Source organism: Pseudopodoces humilis, chromosome 1, assembly GCF_049639895.1.
Source record: "Pseudopodoces humilis isolate 2021_Gansu_Grassland_sample_001 chromosome 1, ASM4963989v1, whole genome shotgun sequence".
NCBI lineage: Eukaryota > Metazoa > Chordata > Aves > Passeriformes > Paridae > Pseudopodoces > Pseudopodoces humilis.
The window spans coordinates 41,704,364-41,725,283 of record NC_142200.1 but is presented as its reverse complement, the minus strand read 5'-3'; the positions used below and the strand labels follow the sequence as shown (position 1 = coordinate 41,725,283).

At 41.0% G+C, this 20,920-nt stretch overlaps 1 protein-coding gene across 26 annotated transcripts in view; it reads left to right on the top strand.

Moving 5' to 3' along the window:
* The window catches only part of DTNA (dystrobrevin alpha), a 221,036-nt gene extending 211,763 nt beyond the window's left edge, over positions 1-9,273 (top strand). For 22 of the 26 annotated variants that reach the window (XM_088058801.1, XM_088058796.1, XM_088058810.1 and 19 more), the window contains one exon: positions 5,739-9,273. In XM_088058801.1, coding sequence (XP_087914927.1) covers positions 5,739-5,894 — 156 coding nt within the window. In that variant the 3' untranslated portion in view covers positions 5,895-9,273. The remainder of the gene's footprint in view (positions 1-5,738) is intronic. The other 4 variants (XM_088058843.1, XM_088058884.1, XM_088058848.1 and 1 more) reach the window with 1 other exon arrangement.
* Positions 9,274-20,920: the final 11,647 nt, after the last annotated feature.

Sequence of the window (20,920 nt, the reverse complement as noted above, 5' to 3'; positions counted from 1 at the left end):
GGATCTGTAGTCCTAGTCCCAAGGATTCCTGTAAAGCCATCACCCTTTTTATATTTTTCCTTTGTTGACCATCAGAGTGAGAACGTGGTTTTTTCATCCCTGGGGATGATGACAAATACATTAGCCAGTACAGAGGAACCTTATCCAGAAGATAAGGAACCAGATTACATTTCAGGAGACCTGAGTTTAATTCCTTTCAATGCTTTAGTCTTCCTAAAATAACTTAAATAAATAATTTCTGATGAGATCAGAACATATACTCTACTGTGTGAAACAAGACTTATGCAAACATTAAAGAAGGCAATCCACCAGCTTTTTAACTACAGAGGTGTTCTTAGATGTGTTGTGGAAGTTTAAAATGCCCCAATCCAAGTGGAAGGCGTTCAGCTACTGGATAGAAGCTGGCACTTCAGAAATATGGCAAAATCTATAAATTCCCTGCTGTCCCATATTCAGGTCATGTTCCTTACATGCCAACCTCATAGTTGCAGCGCTGAGATTATTGCCAAGTTCAGCAATTGTGTTTCTCTTCAGGAAGACAGACAGCATCTATTTTTATGAAGTAGCGCCTGTTAACTCTGAACATTTGCCCAGGAAATGGGAGACCACGCATTTCTTCTTGCCTCTTCTGAAGCTGTGGACTCTGCATTTCTGACTTTCTAGGAGAGTGCAGTACCCTGCTGTGGAGATGGCAGTGAGATAGTACTGTACATCCTGCTGAGACACTGAACCATGGGCTAATGGGGTTGGAAAAGGAAGAGAAATGAGAATAGGGATCTGATTCTGGTCTGCAGACTGAGCCTCTTCATCAAAGCCAGAACTAAAAGCAAGCAGAGGTCAACAATCAAACGGACACTGGAGCTTGGGAGCAGGGTCATGTTCAAATGAGCAAAACCAGTGAACTAGCCTGTGACAACTCTAACAGGAACCCATATTGTTAGATTTTGTGTCATGTTTTATGCAAGATCTCCTTATTTATATGGCAGTTTTAATGCTAAAACTTGACCCTGATTCAAGGGGTTTGTGTCTTCTGATGACAGTAAAATTTGACTGTTAAAATGTGTACCTTGTGCAAACAGCAGCTAGTGGGTATTTGCAAATTATCTGTCTCAGTGTCTCTTGCAGATGAAGCAGAATAACTGGATGTGAAAAGCAAATAAACTGCAATACCCAGAGTACTATAAACACCAAATAACTGCTCATAAAAATTCTCCTAACATTGCTCCTCAGGTTACATTAATTTTCTCAGTATTCTTGTTAAAAACGTGAGCCATGTACAGTTTCCTAAACATGGACAGCCAGAAAAATAAGTTTTCTTATTCTATTTTGGTGCAGTTGTCAGTTTTAGATCAGGTCATGTGAAAAGGAAAGTAGATTTTCCAACAACAGTGTTCATGTATAACTATGTATATAGTGGAAATTTTATATGAAGCCGAGTATAATTACAATTTGCAATAATAAGTCAAAAAAACCCTTTTTAATTAGAATTACAAAACTCAGGCAGTTCTATTTAAGGTTTCTTTTTTTTTGTTGGGACTCAGTGTTAACATAGTAATGTGGGGAAGCATACTGCCCTAAAAGCCTGGCTTTCTTGAAAATACGTATCCTGTCTCAAATTAGCAGATATCTGAGACTGAGATTCTGTTTCATCTCCTGGATAACTTTTGAAATCTTGTCAAAAAGAAAGATTTTTCACAGTGCTTTCCCTTTTCAGTCCCCAGGGAAGCACTTTGGCCAGTACCAAAGACTGTAACATTCCCAGGAGCTATAAAAGCCCAGCCCTACAGAAATTGGCATCCAGAACTGGTGGACTTGACACTTCACCTATAGCCACAAGAACAAAATGTATTATGGTACTTTTTGGCAAACACATCTTCACATGGTAAGTGAATCTTGTCAAGATTCACTCCGTTGTGAATATGGAAGTCTGTCATATCTTCTGTATTTTACTTGGTACTTATATTTCACACACCACTGAAAAAATAACTTCAAAATAGCTTATACCAGTCATGGTATGTAAAGTGCTTTTGCAATTTTCATTAGGTTCTTGCTTGAAGCTTAGAAGCTGCATGAAGATTTTTATTTCTAAGCCCTTATTCAAGTCAATAATGGTATGAATACAGTCAATATGGCCCTAGGTGGCCATGGGAAGTAGAAAGCCAGTACACTTTATCTCACACCAGTATTACATTTGTGCTTATTAAAATAAAAAAACAAGCAAACCAAAGATGGGGAAAATGAGATCAGTTTATTGTAGCTCCTTATGAATGATATTGCTGCTGGTGGCCAGCTACAGAGTTTTGTTCATTTCCTCATTCATCTGAAGTTGATGTTATTTGATGGATGATTTTTGCAATCTGTTTGCATTTGCATCTTTAAAAGTGCTATATACAATTTTCCAGAATAGCATTTAAATTTAAATAGCATCTAGTATAATAAATGCCCAAGAGAGCAAGTGATTCCAGTAATATATAAAATATAATTTAATAACATTTTCAATTTACTTTTTATATTAAATATGCTTGTTTTATTTTTAGTAAAGCAACAGCATGAATTTGAGCTTGTTTTCAGCAGGTACTAGGCAGATCTTGACATTAGGTGAAACTGCAACTTGGATGTTATTTTACCATTATCCCCTTGATAGCATTTGGTTTTTTGCCAAGGGTGGTCAGTGGGAGCAGAAAGCCTGCATTTCATAAACTGGTGGAGAAGTTGTCATTTTCAATTAGTTGCTATTGATTCATGCAGTGGACATATCCTCACAAGACCTACAATTTCCTAGATTTTCTAAAGCTACGCTTTCTTAGTGCTGGCATACATTTGAATTGGTCATGCGTATTTCATATATGCACATTATTACAATAGGAGAGAAGGTGTGAAAAGCTAACAGAAATCAGACCTAAGGCATCCACTGAGAGGGAGTACAGAGAGAAGGCTTTGTTGCAGGTTTTGTTCTCAGATTTTAACTATGATTTTCCCTATCTTGACAAAAACATAACTTCAGTTCAAGATTTAGTTCCATTCCCACTCCAAGCCCTCTCACTCTCTCACAACCTTATAACATGAACTGTTGTGGGGACTGAGGCTTTGGGTGTCTGTGGGTGACATTTTTCTATTGCAAAAGTGACTGAATGGTTTGTATGGAAACGGGTGGGATTTTTTTTAAAAAACCCAAATCCTCTCAAATTTGTGATATGAATGCATTCTTAAAAAATACTATGTCTTCAACTTGACTGTTTTTCCAGAACAGAATTTGTGTTGAGTAACACTTCCATATTTTTTTTATTTCTTGCCATTTTTTTGGAACCTCTGTTTTCATGTTTATCAGCAGAGATTAGGAATATTATCAGATGTCAGATGTTAGAACCCATGGGCCAAGGAAGATGGTGTGGTCAGTCTAGTCCAGTCTTTCTGGGTTTTTCTTGAATAAATACATAAAAGCCAGCATTATCTGGACCCTTCCATTTTAAAATAACAGGAGGATAACAGCGCAGAAATTTTCAAAAATGTCTGCTACATTCACTCAGCTGTGTTTTGGTTTTCTTTTCTTTTTGGTTTATTTTTCTCCCTAAGTCCTCCTCTTCTTAGCATGTAGGTGTAAAAAATGCTCTAAAAAACTGTGACCAAGTTAACAGGGAAGAAGGACCTTAAATTTGTGAATTCAATTCTAAAATTACACAAGTGATAGGGTTGTTTTTTGAAAAATCACTGAATGACAAGTAACAGAAAAGGATCTGTGGATTAAGTAACAGAAGAGGTCTAGAAACAGTTTTATATCATGACAAATCATATGAGTCTTAACTTGGAATTAATATTGGCACTTCCAAAATGTTGCAGTGAATTTGAAGCTCCGAGGTTCATTAGTATTCATTATTTCCTGTAGGAAAATATTTCTATCCCAGTGCTGGCTGTGGAACAGAGAGAAGCCTGGGGAGAATTTAGAATAACCCTTCTCACAGTCCACCAAAGAGAAGTAATTTATCCAGAAAATATGAAGCAAACCCAAATACTTACATTACTGTCAATGCTTCTTAATGCTTCCCATGTTTCACAAGGCAGTCTTATTTTACTCTTGTGGTTTATAATGGTACCATCACAAAATACGAGATTTTTGTGTATTAGGAAAAATTTTGTCACCAGAAGGGCTGCCAAGCGTTGGAACTGGCTGCCGAAGGAAGGGGTTGAGTCACCATCCCTGGAGATGTTTAAAAGGCATGTGGATGTGGCACTTGGGGACGTGGTTTAGTGGTGGTGAGACTTGGCAGTGCTGGGTTAATGGCTGGACTGAATGATCTTTTCCAGCTTAAATAACTCTATTATTTACATAACCTGAAGCCAGCTGAAAACTGACCTCTTTCATGCCTTTGATTTGTATAGTTTTGTCTGAATTGTGAAGGGCAAAACATTCCTTTGCTAAGATTACCAAATTAGTTTGAAGACTTAAGAGGTACAGGTGCATGTCGTATTTCTAAAAGATACCATTTAAAATGTACCTCAGAATTTTTTTATGAAACTCTCATTAGACTTGCAGTGCAGGTTTCCTTTGCATTTATCAACAAAATGTTAATGCTTGTCTTTTGTAACCATCTCACACTAAAGGAGACACTAAATTAAGATCATCATACCATTTAGCATGCCTAGGTATTAAGGAGTGGGGTGGAAGTGTTTGTGCTTGAATAATTAATACAATCAAATGGTCTCAGGAAGGAGAAGCAGCAAACTAAACTACCTGACCTTTCTTCATTCATCAGATTTAATTTAACTATTTTTGTCAGAGTAATTTGCATTTCATCTCCCATCTCTTAGACCAACTTTATGCCTGAAATGAGCAGAAAAGAATTCATGTGTGGGGAGTAGTATATTGTGCTGTGATTATCATAGCTCATGCAATGCAGATTGGTTTTCTCTCTGACGTAGTTCAAAAGAAAAAGGGGTGTGTTCCTTAACTTAGGAAGGGTCAAATGTGTAAACAGTGCCTTTACAATAAATGTGCCAAAAGCAGAAGTTTGCAGTATTACCTAACTGTAGGTCCTGACATAGTTCTGAGAAGGAGCAGCAGTAACTTACCAAGCATTTTCTATTACCAACTAAAACTTTGATGCTTCTTATGTAGGAATTTAACATACTCACTGATGCTTCAGGATACAGAGGAGCACCAGCAGAAACTGGTGTGCCAGTGGATTGGGTTGTTCATAAGCTGTAGCATCCAGAATCATCCTTTCAAGTAACTGCAGGTTTTCTTAGACACAGTAAAACATACAAGACATTTACATGTGAGGGGAGGCTCATGATGGTGAATGACTGTAAATCAAGTGGCTGAACACTGCACAAGGCAGATAAACCACGGTTTCATTTTCAATAATCTGTTTATAGAGCAGTCTGGAAGGTGAAAGTGAAAGGGGAAAATGGGAACACTGCAAATCTATGTCAATGCAGACTGAGTTTTACCCCAAGGTCCCACAGCAGAGCAGGCAACAGTCTTCTTGCCCATGGCAAGGAAAGTTTCCAACTTCCCACATGCCCTGTAAATTTTTATTTACAGCTCCAATACCTATGGCTCACCTAGCTAGAATGGCTTTTTTCCTTTTTTAACTCCTTGAGGGATAACCACAGGAATTGGCCAGCTCCCTTTTTCTCCCAATAAAACAGCAGTTGGAGGCTTTACTTGCTCTGCCTGCATGGCTGCAGCACATTAAACCAGCACCCTTTAAAAACCTTCCATAAACGTTTCTCAACAGGGAAGCTGCAGTCAGACAGACAATGAAAGCTACGTACGAACTGATGATGAGGAGAGCTGCTTTCGGACAGACGATGAAGAAAACTCAGCTGTGAACTTCACGGAAGAGTGGAACCAAGAGGTGCAGCGTCTCTTGACAAAAAAATCACATAACTAAGTTCTGAGGACTGTAGCACAGTACTTTTGTTCTAAGAGTTGTAGTTTGTAGATGTGTGTTTTTTGACAACAAGACTTTTGTTTAAAGCTAACTTATATTAGCTACATCTTCTGTAACATGGCTCATTACTGGTGAAGCAAACAGACTGATGCGCGTGCTGCTGTCACACACGGCAGCGCTGTTAATAACTCACGTAAACCCTTTGCACATGATATTGAACCTGTTCAGTTTACAATGACAATACTGTTTATAGTTAGAAATTTGATTTCTGAATACTTTGAGATTTTAGTAGATCAGTTTACTATACACTGTACATTTTTCTTTCCACGGGAGAAATAAAAAGCGACAATTATGCATTTAACACTGAATGATTATACTCCTGAGTGTATATATCTAGTAGCCCAAAAAAAAGTACCAGACTATATTTGCAATTTGTTTGCAAGTCTTTAAATTAAGGCTTATACAAAATGTACTAAAAATTATAATAATATAATTAATAATAATAATAAACTTCTCTAGTTTAGGGCTAATGTGTAACTTAGGAATGTTTCTTTCAAAATAATCTAACAAATCAGCCATAGAAGTTAGTGTAAATATTTTTTTTCCAAATAGATATCATATACAAAAGGTGACATTCAAATGATATAGAATCTAGTTTTTAAAGCAGCACAGATCTTCTTAAAACTGTGAACTATGTTTTGAAATACTCGTTGCTAAAGCTGTTTATAAACCACAGGTGCCATAAGATCCCTGAACTGACTGATGTTACGTATAATCCTCCATGGTATTGTTTCATTGATGTTTTAGCTTTAGTAAGCATGTGTTCAACAAACCAGCTCTTTCCATCTCTCTGCCCCTCCTCTTACTCCCCACCCCCTTCCATTATGTTATTTTCGAGGCCTTCAGCTTTAAATGTACAGGCTTAAAGTGCGCTTGCAACTGTTTTCTTTTGATTTCCGAATGTGTACTGCCTTAGCCAGCCACCAGATGTTCTGCATGCTCTCTTGGAAATGTGTGGTGAGACTCTTTCAGAGCTGGATGGAGAAATAGCGATCAGTGAAAAGCACAAGAAGAGCAGTGGATTTTTTTGAAAGGACAGGCATACAGTTGCAGAATTGGAGTTTCGTCCAGTTTAGTATTTTTCCAGTATCAAGGCATTTCAGGAGAAATGGGACTGACCTGGCCATTAGTCAGGGTTAGGCAATGAGGCTGCTGGCTAAAAAGTGTTTGCTCTGCTGTGACTACAAACCTACAGATACTCCTGGGCAGGCATTGACACAAACTAGTATCAGCGTGCTCTGCAGAGCAGCCTGCTCTGAAACAAAGGTGACACCTCTGTGGCACATGGCACTGGCGTGCTGAGGAACCAGAGCCAGGCCAGGGACAGCTGGAGCAGCAGCCAGGCAGGGGCACCAGGAGGTGTTCCATGCTGGCCGTCCGGCCCTCCTGAGCTGTCCAGTGTTAGCTCAGGGCCACCTCTGTGCCAGGGTAACTTCACTGCCCTAATACAGTATTGGGCTTCCAGTACCTGGCTGACCTGAAGTGACACTGTCTAACAGCCCTGCAAACAGTGGTGTTTCATACAGATATTTCACACCAGCACAGTTTGCCTACAGCAAGTGATGAGATACCCATCTAAAGCAGGTTAACGTGGCTTGTCTGTCCTTGCTTTCATGGTGACGTGGATGTGTGCTGCCGTATTTACGTGAGATTGCTATGTAGCTCGACCCAGTAAGTCCACTTGTTTGCATGCATTCTCCAGGCTCGTGGCTGTTTCCCTGGGCACTATGTGTTAGGGAATGAGTATCTGTATGAAAGAGCTGCTGCCATTTTTCACTTTCATATCATTTTATTATGTATGCAGATCTCTTGTCTGTATATCCTTGTGGATCTGGGCTTGCTCTCAGACATCTAAATGCATACTAAGGGATCCAGATACCTTCATGTAAGCTTTTCATTTTTGCAATCACTGGTCTTTGCTCCTGGGGTATGTGCTATCCTGGCAAGGTAGGCACTATATCCTCCACTGTTCCCTCCTCCAACCTCCTCTCAGGAATGAGTTAGCCTCCACTAGTGCCTAGCACTCCATGTTTTAAGCTACTCCAGTGAACCTGTAGACATTGCTGTCGGCTCAGGATTCCAGGCAAGCATTTCCTGAACAGGGAGAAAACAAGCTAGAACACAGCTACATGCAATGGCTGATTAATTCAACCCATGTCATGTTTAACTGTACCCAAAGTAATAGATCCCTCTCATCACCTTAATGTCTGCGTGCTCATTATCACCACACTTAAAATAGATGCATTCGACTAAATCCATTGCAAGAGCTTCCAAGCTAGGAGTAAGAACTGAAGTTGGCCAATCTAGCACCTTTCTTTTAGGCTGGTGTCAACAAGATAATCCCTTAGAGTTGGAGTTCTGGGTCCCTTATGCCCTGGAGCTCTGAGATGAAGCACCTCTTACTTAGCTCTGCAAACATCTATTTTAAGCATTTTTCCAACTGTTAAGCTGGCTGCATTTTCACCCAGCTGGTCTTTGTCTGTTTGTTGAATATTATTTTGGTTGTGGTTTGCGGTCATTAAAACAAACACAGTTACAGAAGAGGTCCCTGGTACGGCCCTTTTCTTAACTACCAATGGCCCAACAACAGCCATCAAAACTCCAGGTGGTTTTACTGTCACTGGAGGAAAACCAGTGGTTTGGAATCAGGGGACAGGGATGTGAAGATGTATAGGGTCCTTGAATGTCCAAAGCGAAGGTGGAGAATGGGTTGTCTGTAAGTAGTAATGTTATCTAAACTGCATAAAAAGGTGTGTGGCCTTTGTTGTGATATAATATGTATTTTCTTATATGCATGAGCCAAATTGTTGCATCATAATTTATCATAAGTGTGTCCGCCTTTACTTTCAGTCATCATCTTCTCCCATCCTTATTGGTTCTTGGCAATTACTGTAGATAGACCTTGTAAATATTGCAACCTTGGGTTGCTGTAATCACATTGGTTCAATTCAGCAGACGGAGCTGTGAACAAGCACTCCATGGTGTCCTGAAGAATAAAGGGCATTTTTACCTTTGAACCAAAAAAAAAAGTACGAAGAGTTACATCTTGAGGCTACTAACTGCAACGCATTTTTAAAACTACTGTACTTGACACCACTTGAGACAGATACAGAGACACTAAAGATGTCACGATATTCATTGGTATTGTAACAGAACTGCTATTGTATGGGGTTTTTGTATTGCTGTTAAGTATTGTTTTGTGTGTGTGTGTTGGAACCTACTGGGGACATGTTATATTTTGAAGTGATTAAACTATTTAATTGTGTGTCTATATTTTGGAATGGAATTATTTCTTCATTAAAAAGATTTTTAAAAGGAATTTATGGAGCATCATGTTTGTGGCTTATTTTGGTTTTGGCTGTCCTGTCTCATGGAGCCCAAACTCGGTTTTTTCAGTAGGGAAGGAAAGTGTATCCCTGTGGTGCAGCAAGTAGTCTTTGTCTCCTCTACCACTTTACAAGAGAACTCCTTCCACAGCACTTTGAACTTGGCACCAAGCAGCCCCTGCTTGCAGTGGCCCAAGCAGTTTCTTCTTTCTTCCTTTCTTAATTCTCCGTATCTTTAGCAGTTTCACAACCTGAAAATGAAGTTCCCCATCTGTAAAACACCTGCCCCTGTATCCACTTAACAGCAATGAAAACGAGCATAAGCAGAAAACATTGGGGCCTGACAAGGTGCCTGTTACAAAGTTAGCAGGTGGTACATGGTTCTCAGGAACCTAAACTATCTGCAGCAGTGTAATTCTTTTCTTAACCATTGTGTTTCTCTGGCCTTAGAAGGAACAAAACGTTGGAACAGGCGTGTTTGAATGGCTTTACCATACACAGTCACACGTTCTTCTGTTGCAGATGAATACAAAACCTGTTTTTCCAATTACGCTTTTAAGATGCCTTTCCTTATAGTTGGTAATTGCAACTGGTTGCTAACCTAAAAGAGTGTGGAGTTGCAAAGCAAGAGCTGGCACTTAAAGCAGCAAATTTGTGTTCTGATGCAGTGCTTGGAGCTACTTCACTGGGACATGGCAACATCTGGAGTGCCCAGTGGTGCAGCTGGGTATGGTGGCAGCCCTTCCCAGCAGATGTGCTGCAGCTGCTGTCCCAGAGTGTGTCCCTGACATCCAAAAAATCCCCAGCTGTGCACACAGCATTGTTAGTTGGCCAGTGAGTTACACCAGGGAGGGGTCTGTTAGATGGAAAGCAGTAGCAGCACACCAGAAATACTCTCTATCTGCTTAGCAGATACCCCAGTGTGTTGGGAAGCAGATAAAGCCCAGTCTGCTGCCTCCTTCAGCACCGACTGCTGTGGTAACCTATAAATCACCAGGGCTTATTTGCCCTAATTCCCCTGTCTACATGTTGATATTCTTCAATAAAGATGATCATTTTACACTGTAAATTGTTTTCCAGATCTGCTGAACTTTCCAAATTCACATCCACAAGATTGTAATGTATGATGACATATCATCAGCTCATGTGGATAACTGTTTTATCCATGCGTAATCCCAAATTGCTGTGTTGCTTCCTAACCCACAATCAAGTCTGTGGCCCCTGGGGAACAAAGGAACCAGTGAAAACTAATTTATAGGCAAGGGCTGCTTTTCTCTTTGCTCTTGGTTACTCTAACTGCTCTTTGCAAGGAGAATAGACGCATACAGGAAGAAATAAATTAGTTTTATTTACAAAAGGAAATAAAATATATAAAAAGTAAATAAAAATAAAATTAAATTAACATAAAATTCACATAAAATAAAATAAAAATAAAGAAATAAAATGTGGTCTTTAGATCTGGATAGTTGGCTCCTTGGCTGCATCAGCACTGAACTAGGGGAATAAAAGCGTCTGGAATTTTCTGAAAGCACCTGAGAGTTTCGTTCAGCAGCACACAGTTCTATGGCTGCTCTTCCAAAATTTGCTTAGGCCTGTTGCTCAGCAGTTGTGTATTCTGCTGCAAGCAGCACTTAAGTCTGGGTGAAACTTTTAAGACACTATTTCAGGAATATGAAGCTGGTTTTATCAGAGAAATACAATATGTTGGGTAGGAAGGGAAATCTCTACTGTTCCACAAAGAAAAAAGGTATTGAAGAATTTCATATGCCTCAGGATCATCCTGTCTAATATCCCAGTTAATCCGCAGATTAAGGATTCCCATTTGCTTTCTCCTAAATCACTGCCACCAGTTGAGTTGCCTGTGCATTAGGACAGCTATCCCAAGCTGCCAGCACTGCACCACCAAGCCTTTGGCTGCAAAAGGCAGAGCAGCAGAGAGCAGAGTTAGGAGACACTTCTCCCAGCCTTCCCATTCCCCCTGAAACAGGTCCCAAACTGGAATACATTTTTCTAAGGGCCCCAAACTCTGGGGCTTTCTAAAAAAGCTGCTTTGGGCTAGCAAGCTCCTAGGACAGGGCTGAGGGATGTGAACAGGGGAGGAGAGGAATTGTGCAGCCACATCATACAAAGATGGTTAATGCATTACTTAAGGTGGTTAATGCAGCTTGGAGATAATAAAGACCAAAGAGGTGATGTGAAAGAGTAGTTACTTTTGTGTAGGCAATGAAGGAGGAGGCCATGGTGCATTTTGTCATTGGTATGTGATGCTGCAGAATGTAGTTTGCTATTTAATGCAAGATAATTTACTACTAGCAAATTAATTTCCTCATGGCTTGCGTTTTTTACGTAACACTCAGCAGTGACCAGATGGCAGATGTGTCAGGCCAGCTGCTTGTTATGCTGATTGTCAGCCATAAAGGCTGCCCAGTTAACACTTCTCCCCTGCTAGCTGCAGCCCAGCATTGCTGCTGGACCCCAACATTGCCTGCAGCAGACAAGCTCATTCAGAGAAGAGGCACCCTCCATGCTCACGTTTTGACTGATTTTCTTGTTACTGCTCAGTTCAGTTTTGGTCCCTCTTGATACATTCCTGTCAAAAAAAAAAAAAAAAAAAAGTCACACTTCTTCTTATGTTTTTGGTGTTGCTATTCAGCACCTCCTCATGGAGCAGGGGCTGCTGCTCACCTGGAATGGAACTTTCTCACTGCTGCCTTCCTGTCCCACTTCCCATGGGAGCTGCTGTGGGGCCCAGACTATGTTTTTTCCTGGATGTGATCCCTTGTTCAGGTCAAAATATTCCTTTTGGACATCCAAAACCTTTTCCTGGTTTCACTGAACAACCAGATGCGTTTGTACTCCCGTGATACACATTGTTACCTCCCCTACTGCACCTCTCAGAACTTGAAAACATGTTCATAGGACAGTGGGGCCTAGTCCAGTTACACTCCTTTTTTTTTCTGCTTATTTTGCTTTATTGTATATTCAGGCTTCTGGCAGTAGACTAAAATCCCCCATTTTGCACCTACACTGTTGCTATGAGTAGGAATCAGGTGCTTAACAGGTCTCTGCACTTCTTTAGCATCTGCCTTCATGTGAAAAAGCTAGATTGCATGCTCTGTAAGAAGCACTTCCATCATCATATTCATTATGTAGGTGCAATTAAACTTAGAAATCCCCCCTAAGAGACCTCAGCTCTGACGAGGAACCCTATTGTCCTCTCCACAATAGAAAAGTTCTATTTTAGTCCTTTCACATGGCACTGCATGCTGTCTGGAGTGTTTTCCATTTGCTATCTATAATAGGTGCACCCTGGCTCTCAGCTCATTTGCCCAGGGACCCTCACAGCCCCCAGCCCCCAGCAGATGAGGGGGCTCAAACACTGTTTGTTTCAGCTGAAAGGCTGATACTGAAGTTAGTGCAGATGGCAATTAGTACTTGAGGGAGTGCTGTTTCCAGGGAATCCTCTCTCTCATCACTCGCTCTGAGTCACGCGCCTAGTGGAGGACACTTCACCAGAAACATGTTTTCTGCTACTTTTGGATCTAAGCTCCCACAAATTAATTAATTGAGTTCATGTATGAATGCAAGAAGGAGGAATGCAGAACGCTTTTGTAAGGTTGCACTCATGAGAGATCTATGCAGACAGACACCTGTTCACCAATTAAAAACTGGGTTTATAGAGGCTATACAAAGTCTGCACAGCTCTAGTATTGATTGTTTGTCTGGCAAAGTGATAATCAACAGAAAAATTAACTGGGTTTGACTGCAATTTGGGATTGCCGAGGCTGATGGTGCCCGGAAGCAGAAAAATTAAACTGTTTTATGTTTAGCTGGGGATGCCTCACTTAACCCAACGGGAGCAAACCCAGAGGACTAAAACCAAATGAAATCACTGGTTGAGTGGCTGTTCAGTGGCCAGCTACTGCTTTCCTTGGGAAGCAATTCATTATCCCCCTTACATTTTGCACTTCTGGGAGTGAAACATCTCATCTGCTCAGCCAACACTGCCAAGTGGCAGGTGGTTTTCCTGCCACAAGGACACAGCGGGCTCTGTCCTGCCATGGCTGGGCCATTAGGTACAGCTGAGGTACAGCAGGCAGAAATTTGCCCTAACAGCTCTCTTGAGCTGATAGCAGGACTGCATCTGGTCAGCCCTTTACTGAAATGTGATGGATAACCATGGAGAGTTTTCCTGGCAGCTGAAATCTTTTCCAAGATGGAAATAACATTCATGTCTTTAGCCACCTAACAGATGAGACAGAAAAACTGGTGGCCTTGTCCAGAAAGTATGAGCCAGCCTAATTCTGGGGTGAGGTTTCCTACCAAGCTGTGTGCTAATTCAGAAAACAAGAACCCTTGTGTCAGATCCTTCCCCTTTCCTTTGCTATAGACCATCTGTACTCATTTCTATAATATTTGTTGTCTCAACTCTGAATACAGAACTTGGCCAACACATTAAAAAAAACAGGGAAAGGCAAGTCTTGAGTTGTGTCGAGTATCTGCATCATGCCCTGTTGCCTAGGTAGCTACATCTAACATTCAGGGACTTGTTTCTAGGAATTATGAGCTTGAGAGAAAAACAAGCACTTTTAAGGATGCAGAAGAGGGCTCGAATTTGGTTTGCTGTATTTACTTTGTTGTGCTCATTTAGACATTCATGGTCTGATGATGACCTAGAAACAGAGATCCCCTGTGGAAGTGTTTGCCTTGGTGCCCCCAGCCCTGTGCAATCCCTGGCACGGATACACACATGCGCACACACCCCAAGGAGACTGCTCTTGTGTGGAGAAAAGTGACATACCAGATAACTCAGGGTGAGGCAGATGTTGGAAGAGGTTATGCATGGATTGGGTTGCTCTCATCTTCACTGTACAAGAGGATGAACAGCCCCCAGCAGGTGAAGGTGAGACTGCCTGTGTCCTCATGCCAGTGCTGCTGGCCATTCCCTGCCAGACATGGTACCCAACTATATCCCAAGAGCTGCCTTTTTCTTGCCTCAGAAATCCAGCACCTGTTCTGCTTTTGTGAGATCCTACTGCTGTGAGGGTTCTGATTTTTCTGCACAGTGCTCACCAAACCTTCTGGCCTTGGTTTTGTGCCTTCAGAGCAAGCAGATGCTGCAGTGCAAGTCAGGGTCCCACCATGCCAAACACAGGCAGGTGTCTCTTCTCCTCCAGAGATGGGATGCTCCAGGAAAAACACATGAAGGAAGTATAAAAAGTTGAGGTGATGGAGATGTTCACCTGCTAACATCAGCAGACATAAGTGGTTGTCCTCAGTCCAAATTTACCTCAAGAGACAGCGGCTCTTTGAAGTGTCAACGAGGTGTTCTTTCCCATCAAGCCTCCTGATTGAAGCAGCACTAGTGCAGCTCCCCTGATCCAGACAGAACTTTTCTCAAAGGACGCAGTAGTAATGAAATTTTTTTTTCTTCATGGCTCATGAATGCATTTCAACACCATTTAGCGATACCATAGATGTAACTCCAGGAAAACTTATTTTCAATATACTATTCTATATGTCTATAGAGCTATTCAAGCTTGCTCCAGAATTTCTGGTCTGACATCTAGCAAGTTCAGCCCAACCCAGCAGTTCCCCTCATCTAATTTCCCACAGAGACATGTGGACATGCCTTTAGCTGCATAAACCTAATTATGCTCCCAGAGCCCCAAAACTGACAACTAAATTACTGTTACAGAATACTTACAGAACAAAGCTTAACCAGAAGTGTCGCAGCATGATTTGTTGGACCAGCAGTCTGAAAAGAAAGATGCTTATGCAAATCTAATTTGGAAATCATTAGCAAGAGCAATGCCATAGAACAGAATCCTTTTATTTTTTAAAGGGATTCCACCTTATTATAACCACATTCAGTTTCTGGATACATTAGCATAAATGAATTGCAGGAATATGAAGTATTTTTTGTATGGTAGATGGGCTTTTGAAGCTGAAGTTTCATTCATATATTGCAGTCCTAAAAGCGGTCTTAAATATTCTTAAAAATCCAGGCTCTATGGTAAGTGTGATTTCTTTTCCTTGTAAAGCTGCAAAATTGTTGTTCAGGGAACACTTATTTTCAGCAGAAAGTTGGAAGTGTTCATAAATTAACTCACACTGAAAATTAAAGGTACCCTGGCTGGTCCCAGTCCATACTTTGCTCCATCCAATGCCTTTCCTCCTGTATTTTCTGCCTGCCATAAATCTACAATCCATGAAGATCTGCTGCTACACAGAGGTGATACAACATAATCCTGGAAGAAATAATCTCTGCATAATTGAGACTTCATTTGCATTTCTGTCTTTCATGGTTACTAGAACCAATATACATTCCAACTACAGAAGAGTTTTGGAAACCAGGGCAAGGACATGTAGGAAGATAAAGTCTTCTTTGTATGTTTTATCTATCAATAGGGGTTAAGGTTTCTGTCTTAGTTGCAAGGAATACTCTTTACTGACATTATTTATATTTGTTTATATGTGGCATAGCAAGGCTTGGAAAAATAAATTAACATGAGCCCAGTCCTGATAGAAGAATATTGGTCTAATCCATTACCCAGTCACGTAAAACACAAAGATCTTCTTTTCAAAAGCATAAAATCAAGGCCAATATTCTGGTCTGTTGGGTTCCAGGATATGGAGAATTTCTCATCTTTTCCTTACATTTCTAAAGAATCTAGGAAGTAACATCCAACAGATATGAAACAGGAAAAGGAGTAGTTGATTCTTACATACTACAAACCTGTAGAGAAGAAAATCAGAGAGTAAATGCAAAACCCATTCAAATAATTATAGAAAATGCAGAGAAACAGGAATGTGTATGTAATTTTTTTACAATAATCATCAGCATATCTGTCTTCCTAAAAACGTCCACTGTATCTCCAGTAACATATGTATCCTGGCTTTTTCTTGAGAAAAACAGAAATTAAATAAATAAAATTTAAAAAAAAGTAAAATGCAGTGAAGTAAAATCAAAATCCTGGGGTTTATTTATTGCAGATAAGAACTTTCCCATAGAAAATAATTGTAGGAATGAAAGAGTTGTGCCACATTTTTCACGACCAAAAAAAAAAAAAAAACAAGCACAGATTTTTGGCATGACACCACGCTTCGAATTTTCTACAGCCCTTTTCACTGCATGTAGAGACAATAATCCTGGTGTGATGTGAGCCAAGCCACTGGCATGCAGCTCGATTTTCAGCCAGCCTTTCCTTCCACACTGCAGCTCCAGCTACTGCACAGCTTGCTGTGAAATCTTGGTCCTGTGACTCGTTCTGCATCCCTCCAGGTCTTCAGTAGAACTAATGGGCAGTGGGGAATGAGACCAGGAGAGAATAAAATCCCTCTGGAATTATTCTAAACTCTTCCCTGAGTTTCTTATGGGCAAATAGTTAATTAGGACTTCAGGGATATTTAATGCCTTGTCCTTAAGCATAAAGTCATACCTAAAACCCCACTGTTGGCTTATACTTTCAATTTATAACCAAAAAGCATAATTTTTGCTGCCATTGCTGCATTTTCTTTCCTCCTTCACTCTCTCAACCTAAAAATTTTTGGTTTTTTTGTTTTCCAGGTCCTATCCCTGCTCCATGTTGAGCTTCTCCAGGCCTTGGTCATCCACATGACCAGCATTTTGTCCCGGTTTGTCACACTGGTGGGACACACTTGGGTCAGAGCCCCCTTCTCCTGCCCCAGGGACAGCAACCCTGGTCCTTCCAGCAGCCAGGAGGCCTGATGTGCTGATCTCCATGTGCTGCCTTTGGCTTGAGGATAAACATCTGCCTGGAGAGCGCTTCCATGAACACTGCAGGAGGATGCTCTCCAGCCTGGCTCTAGGAAACCTGGTGCTGAGTCACAGCTTTCCCCTCCCTGCCTTCTCCAACACACAGTGTACCTTAAGGCTGAAGTTCAGTGAGATTCACAAGTCATAAACTGTGACCTCCAAAAGAGAGAAGAGGAATTGCTTTTCCCAATTCCCTTTAGCTCTTACTGTAGTTCAGCAAAGGCCCTTACTTTCATGGCTTTGAGTATTTTCTTCCTCAAGAGTGTCTTTGTTTTCTGCATGAGGTATTTACCTCTTGTCTAACCTCAAGAATTCAGGTGTCTGGAAATCTGGAGAAATTGCAGCTTCAGAGAAGCCTCAAGACTAAACAATGAAGTAGGAGAGGAGTTTCCAGGCAGCCTGTAAATTCCTGGGGCAGAGACTGTAAACTTGTCCAAGTTCATTTGTTTATTTTGTCAAATACCTGCTTTAATGCAATGGTAAATTGACATTTTATGGTGCCGTTGTGTAAGTTTGTAGCCCACAGCTCTTATTATCACCTGTGTCAGCCAAGGTTCCCAGCTAATCAGCACCTGCAAATGCAGAGGAGGACTGTTCTGAGGTCACAGGGGAAAAAACTGGGAGACAGTTTTTGCTTTTTCAAATAATTTGAGCTTTTAAAATGCACAAGAAGGAATGATTACAAAGATCCACAGCACCTCTTTAAAACCCTTGCTATGAATGGTCACCGTTAACATCTATTTGAACAACACAGGTGCTAACTCTGTTCAATTTTGCACACTCATTTTAGCAAATGAGTGTGCAAAAAATAATAGAGGGTGGTTATTGTTATTACTATTGTTGTTATTGCTGCTATTATTTTTCTTTTTATTAATAATAATATTAATGTTGTTGCTATTATATTGTATTTTATGGATTTGAAATTTTTTCAGATGAAAACCAGTGGAAAGAGAAAATTCCTTTTTTAGAGAGATACTACCAGCACACACACAAACACACACACACATGCTGAAGGAGGTACCATTAGTTCGTTCCAACGTGAGAGCTTTACAATTACTTTATATACTAAATATTTTAATAAACTCTATTTGAATGCATACAATCAGTCCAAAACTTCACAGATGTCAAACTCAGGCAGGGTACAAGTGCACACACATGGCTGGGGAGATGGCAGGGGGGACACTTGTGTGCCTTCTGCATTTCAGATTTATTTCACTTTTAAAGAAAACTCTAATTAGCAAAATCGAGTTGCTGTCAAATATGTTCTTTTCTGTTGGTTTTTATTTATAATTCCCACAGGACAGAAATTAAGCTGAACCACAAATTGCAAAATACAAAAATCAGAATACATTAATTCTACCAGCTCTGCCTGCTCCCCTGAAGAGCTCCTGTGAGAAGGCAGAGCAGGTGTCTCCTCTCTCTGCACTTCCATCCATCCCTCCTCTGGCTTTCAATTCCTTGGAAGGCAGGGTGGGAGCTGTACATGTGCTGTGCACCACGACCCAGAGCAATGTTGTTGTAAAGGTTTTCCAGTTCCTGCGGGCTGTCCAAGTCAAGCAAATGCCTAACTGATCAGTTCTATGAATACACTGCTGCTGGGGAGGGGGATCTGGGAGTCTGGGCAGTGCTGGGGGCTGTTGACAGGCGGGAGGTGACATGCTGACAGCATTATTCCCATCTGTTAATAGCTGTACAGCCCTGGTGAAGCTGTTGCAGGACACTTGCTAAACCTGCTTATTTTGTTTGTGCATCTACCAAGACTTTCAGAGTTACTTTATCCACTGTTCTGGAATAACAAACCAATTGGTGAGTAAGTGACTAGAACTGTAAGCTATGCATAAGTGAAGTGTTTTACCTCTGCCAAAGCTCCTCTTCAGAGGAGGTAATGTGCTGCTGTCATGCTTTGCAAAGCTCAGCCAGAGATCACAGAGATCAGTTCCCTGGCCAGCTATGCCATCCTCTTACTTACTCAGCAAAACTGCTTTTATAAGTCTGCCCTGGTCACATTTCTCCTAGCTTAGCTCATAAAGAAACCCAAATAAATCTCCCTTGAATCCAAATTCACAGGTTTTAGATACTGGTTCAGTCAGCAATAGCTGTGCTCTTCTCTGCTGGGAGCATGCTTGAATTATCCACTTGCCTCCTGGCTCTGCTTGTACACTCAGAAACCAGAATAACCCCAAAAGCTAAACCCTCAACAGCGTAATCTCATTGCACCTTCCACTTAGTCCTTTAGCACAGACATTCCTCATCCTTTGCCCCATGCAATGCCTTTGCATGATGCTTGATAGAAGAAATGTCTGTAAAACACATTGGTGAACTAAGGACTGTGACCCCCATACCTCCACAAAGCAATAAAAAGGCTTATTAATAACAAACTTGATTGATGGGATGGGATGGGATGGGATGGCAGTGTTAGGAGAATTTCTCAATTTATAGTGGATTAAGAGTTCCAAGAATCACAGATCATACTGTGCTCACTGGGGCTTAGAGTGAGAACAAGATGGTGACATCTCTACCACAAAAAGTTGATTTCAGTAGTACTTAGGTCATACTTTGGACCAAATGTGGAAAGGATCAAAATTTTCTAGTAATAGACGCAAATGCATGGGGTATTCAGGGACACCAAAATTAGCAAGTGTTATCACCATACCATGAAACCAGGCTTGTGTCCCACTTTGCATGGTCCTTCCCTGCTGTGGTCATGATAGTCTTTCCTAATATAAAACTAATTTAAGTCCACCCTTACACTTTATCACACAGATTATTAAATTCTTCATTCATTCATGGGGTCCAATGCCTCTGCCTTAGGGTACCTACACCAGGCATGCACCAAGCCTATTGTGAGATCTCTCCCTTTGCCCCCACAGACCTGGAGTGCTCGGTGAGTAAGGCTACCAGAAAATCCTTCAGGGCCCTCATCAAACTGAATTTAGCCAAACAGCCCCAAACCCTGGTGTCTCTGTTCTCTCTAAGGCTCTTGAGACAGATTCCCAGTGTATTTTTAGCTTGGGTGGTGTGGTTGCAGTGTGTCTACTAATTGTTTGTTGCCATCTCAGACCCTGTTTCCCCAAAATAAGGAGCAGCAGGTGAAGTTGAAACAAAAGGCAGCCATTTGATTTTGACTATTTTAAGGGTTAGTTATTTTCTCAGCCAGCCTACAATTTTAGCTATTCAAAGCAGCAATTTCTGTATTTCTTGCTGAATTACAGCAGGAATGGTTTAGCCATTTGTATGCTTTGAACAGTGATTTTTATCGTGCGAGAGCGCCGTGCTCCATGTTGCATCAGCTGCTGTTACTACTATTTTAAGGGTTCATTCCTCTGAGGTCTCATGAGGGAGCCTGGTTACCACCTGCACCCCATGATTACAAGTCCTAGGAGATGCCCTCAACCCGAATCTCTTGCCCTGTGTTCTCCAGCTTTGTTCTCTTGATGCAGCTCTATTTATTTCACCCTTTGCACTCAGTCATCTCTCTGCTGGGGTGACTTGGAAGCAGAAAGGTCAGTTTTGTACAAACAAAAGTAATTAATTAGATCAGTCTCTTGAGGCCTGTTTGGAAGGGAAGAATACCTCCTGGTACTAATCTGTTTCTGTAATATAAGTGATGTGTTTCTGGCTCCTCAGGTGCTGTTTGTACTCTTTTCACACCTATGAAAAGGGAATGTACAGTGCAGCAAACAGTCCAGATTTGGCTGTGAGCTCCTGCTACATCATTAACCTTGGAATGAGGCCTAAATTCTCACCCTTCCCTATCTACTCTAATTAATGTTCTAATTTTTGTATAGAAGTCCATCAATGCCAAGTAAAATTCCATATCATGGAGCCATTCAGGCTAATACGTCATAAAACTACTACCA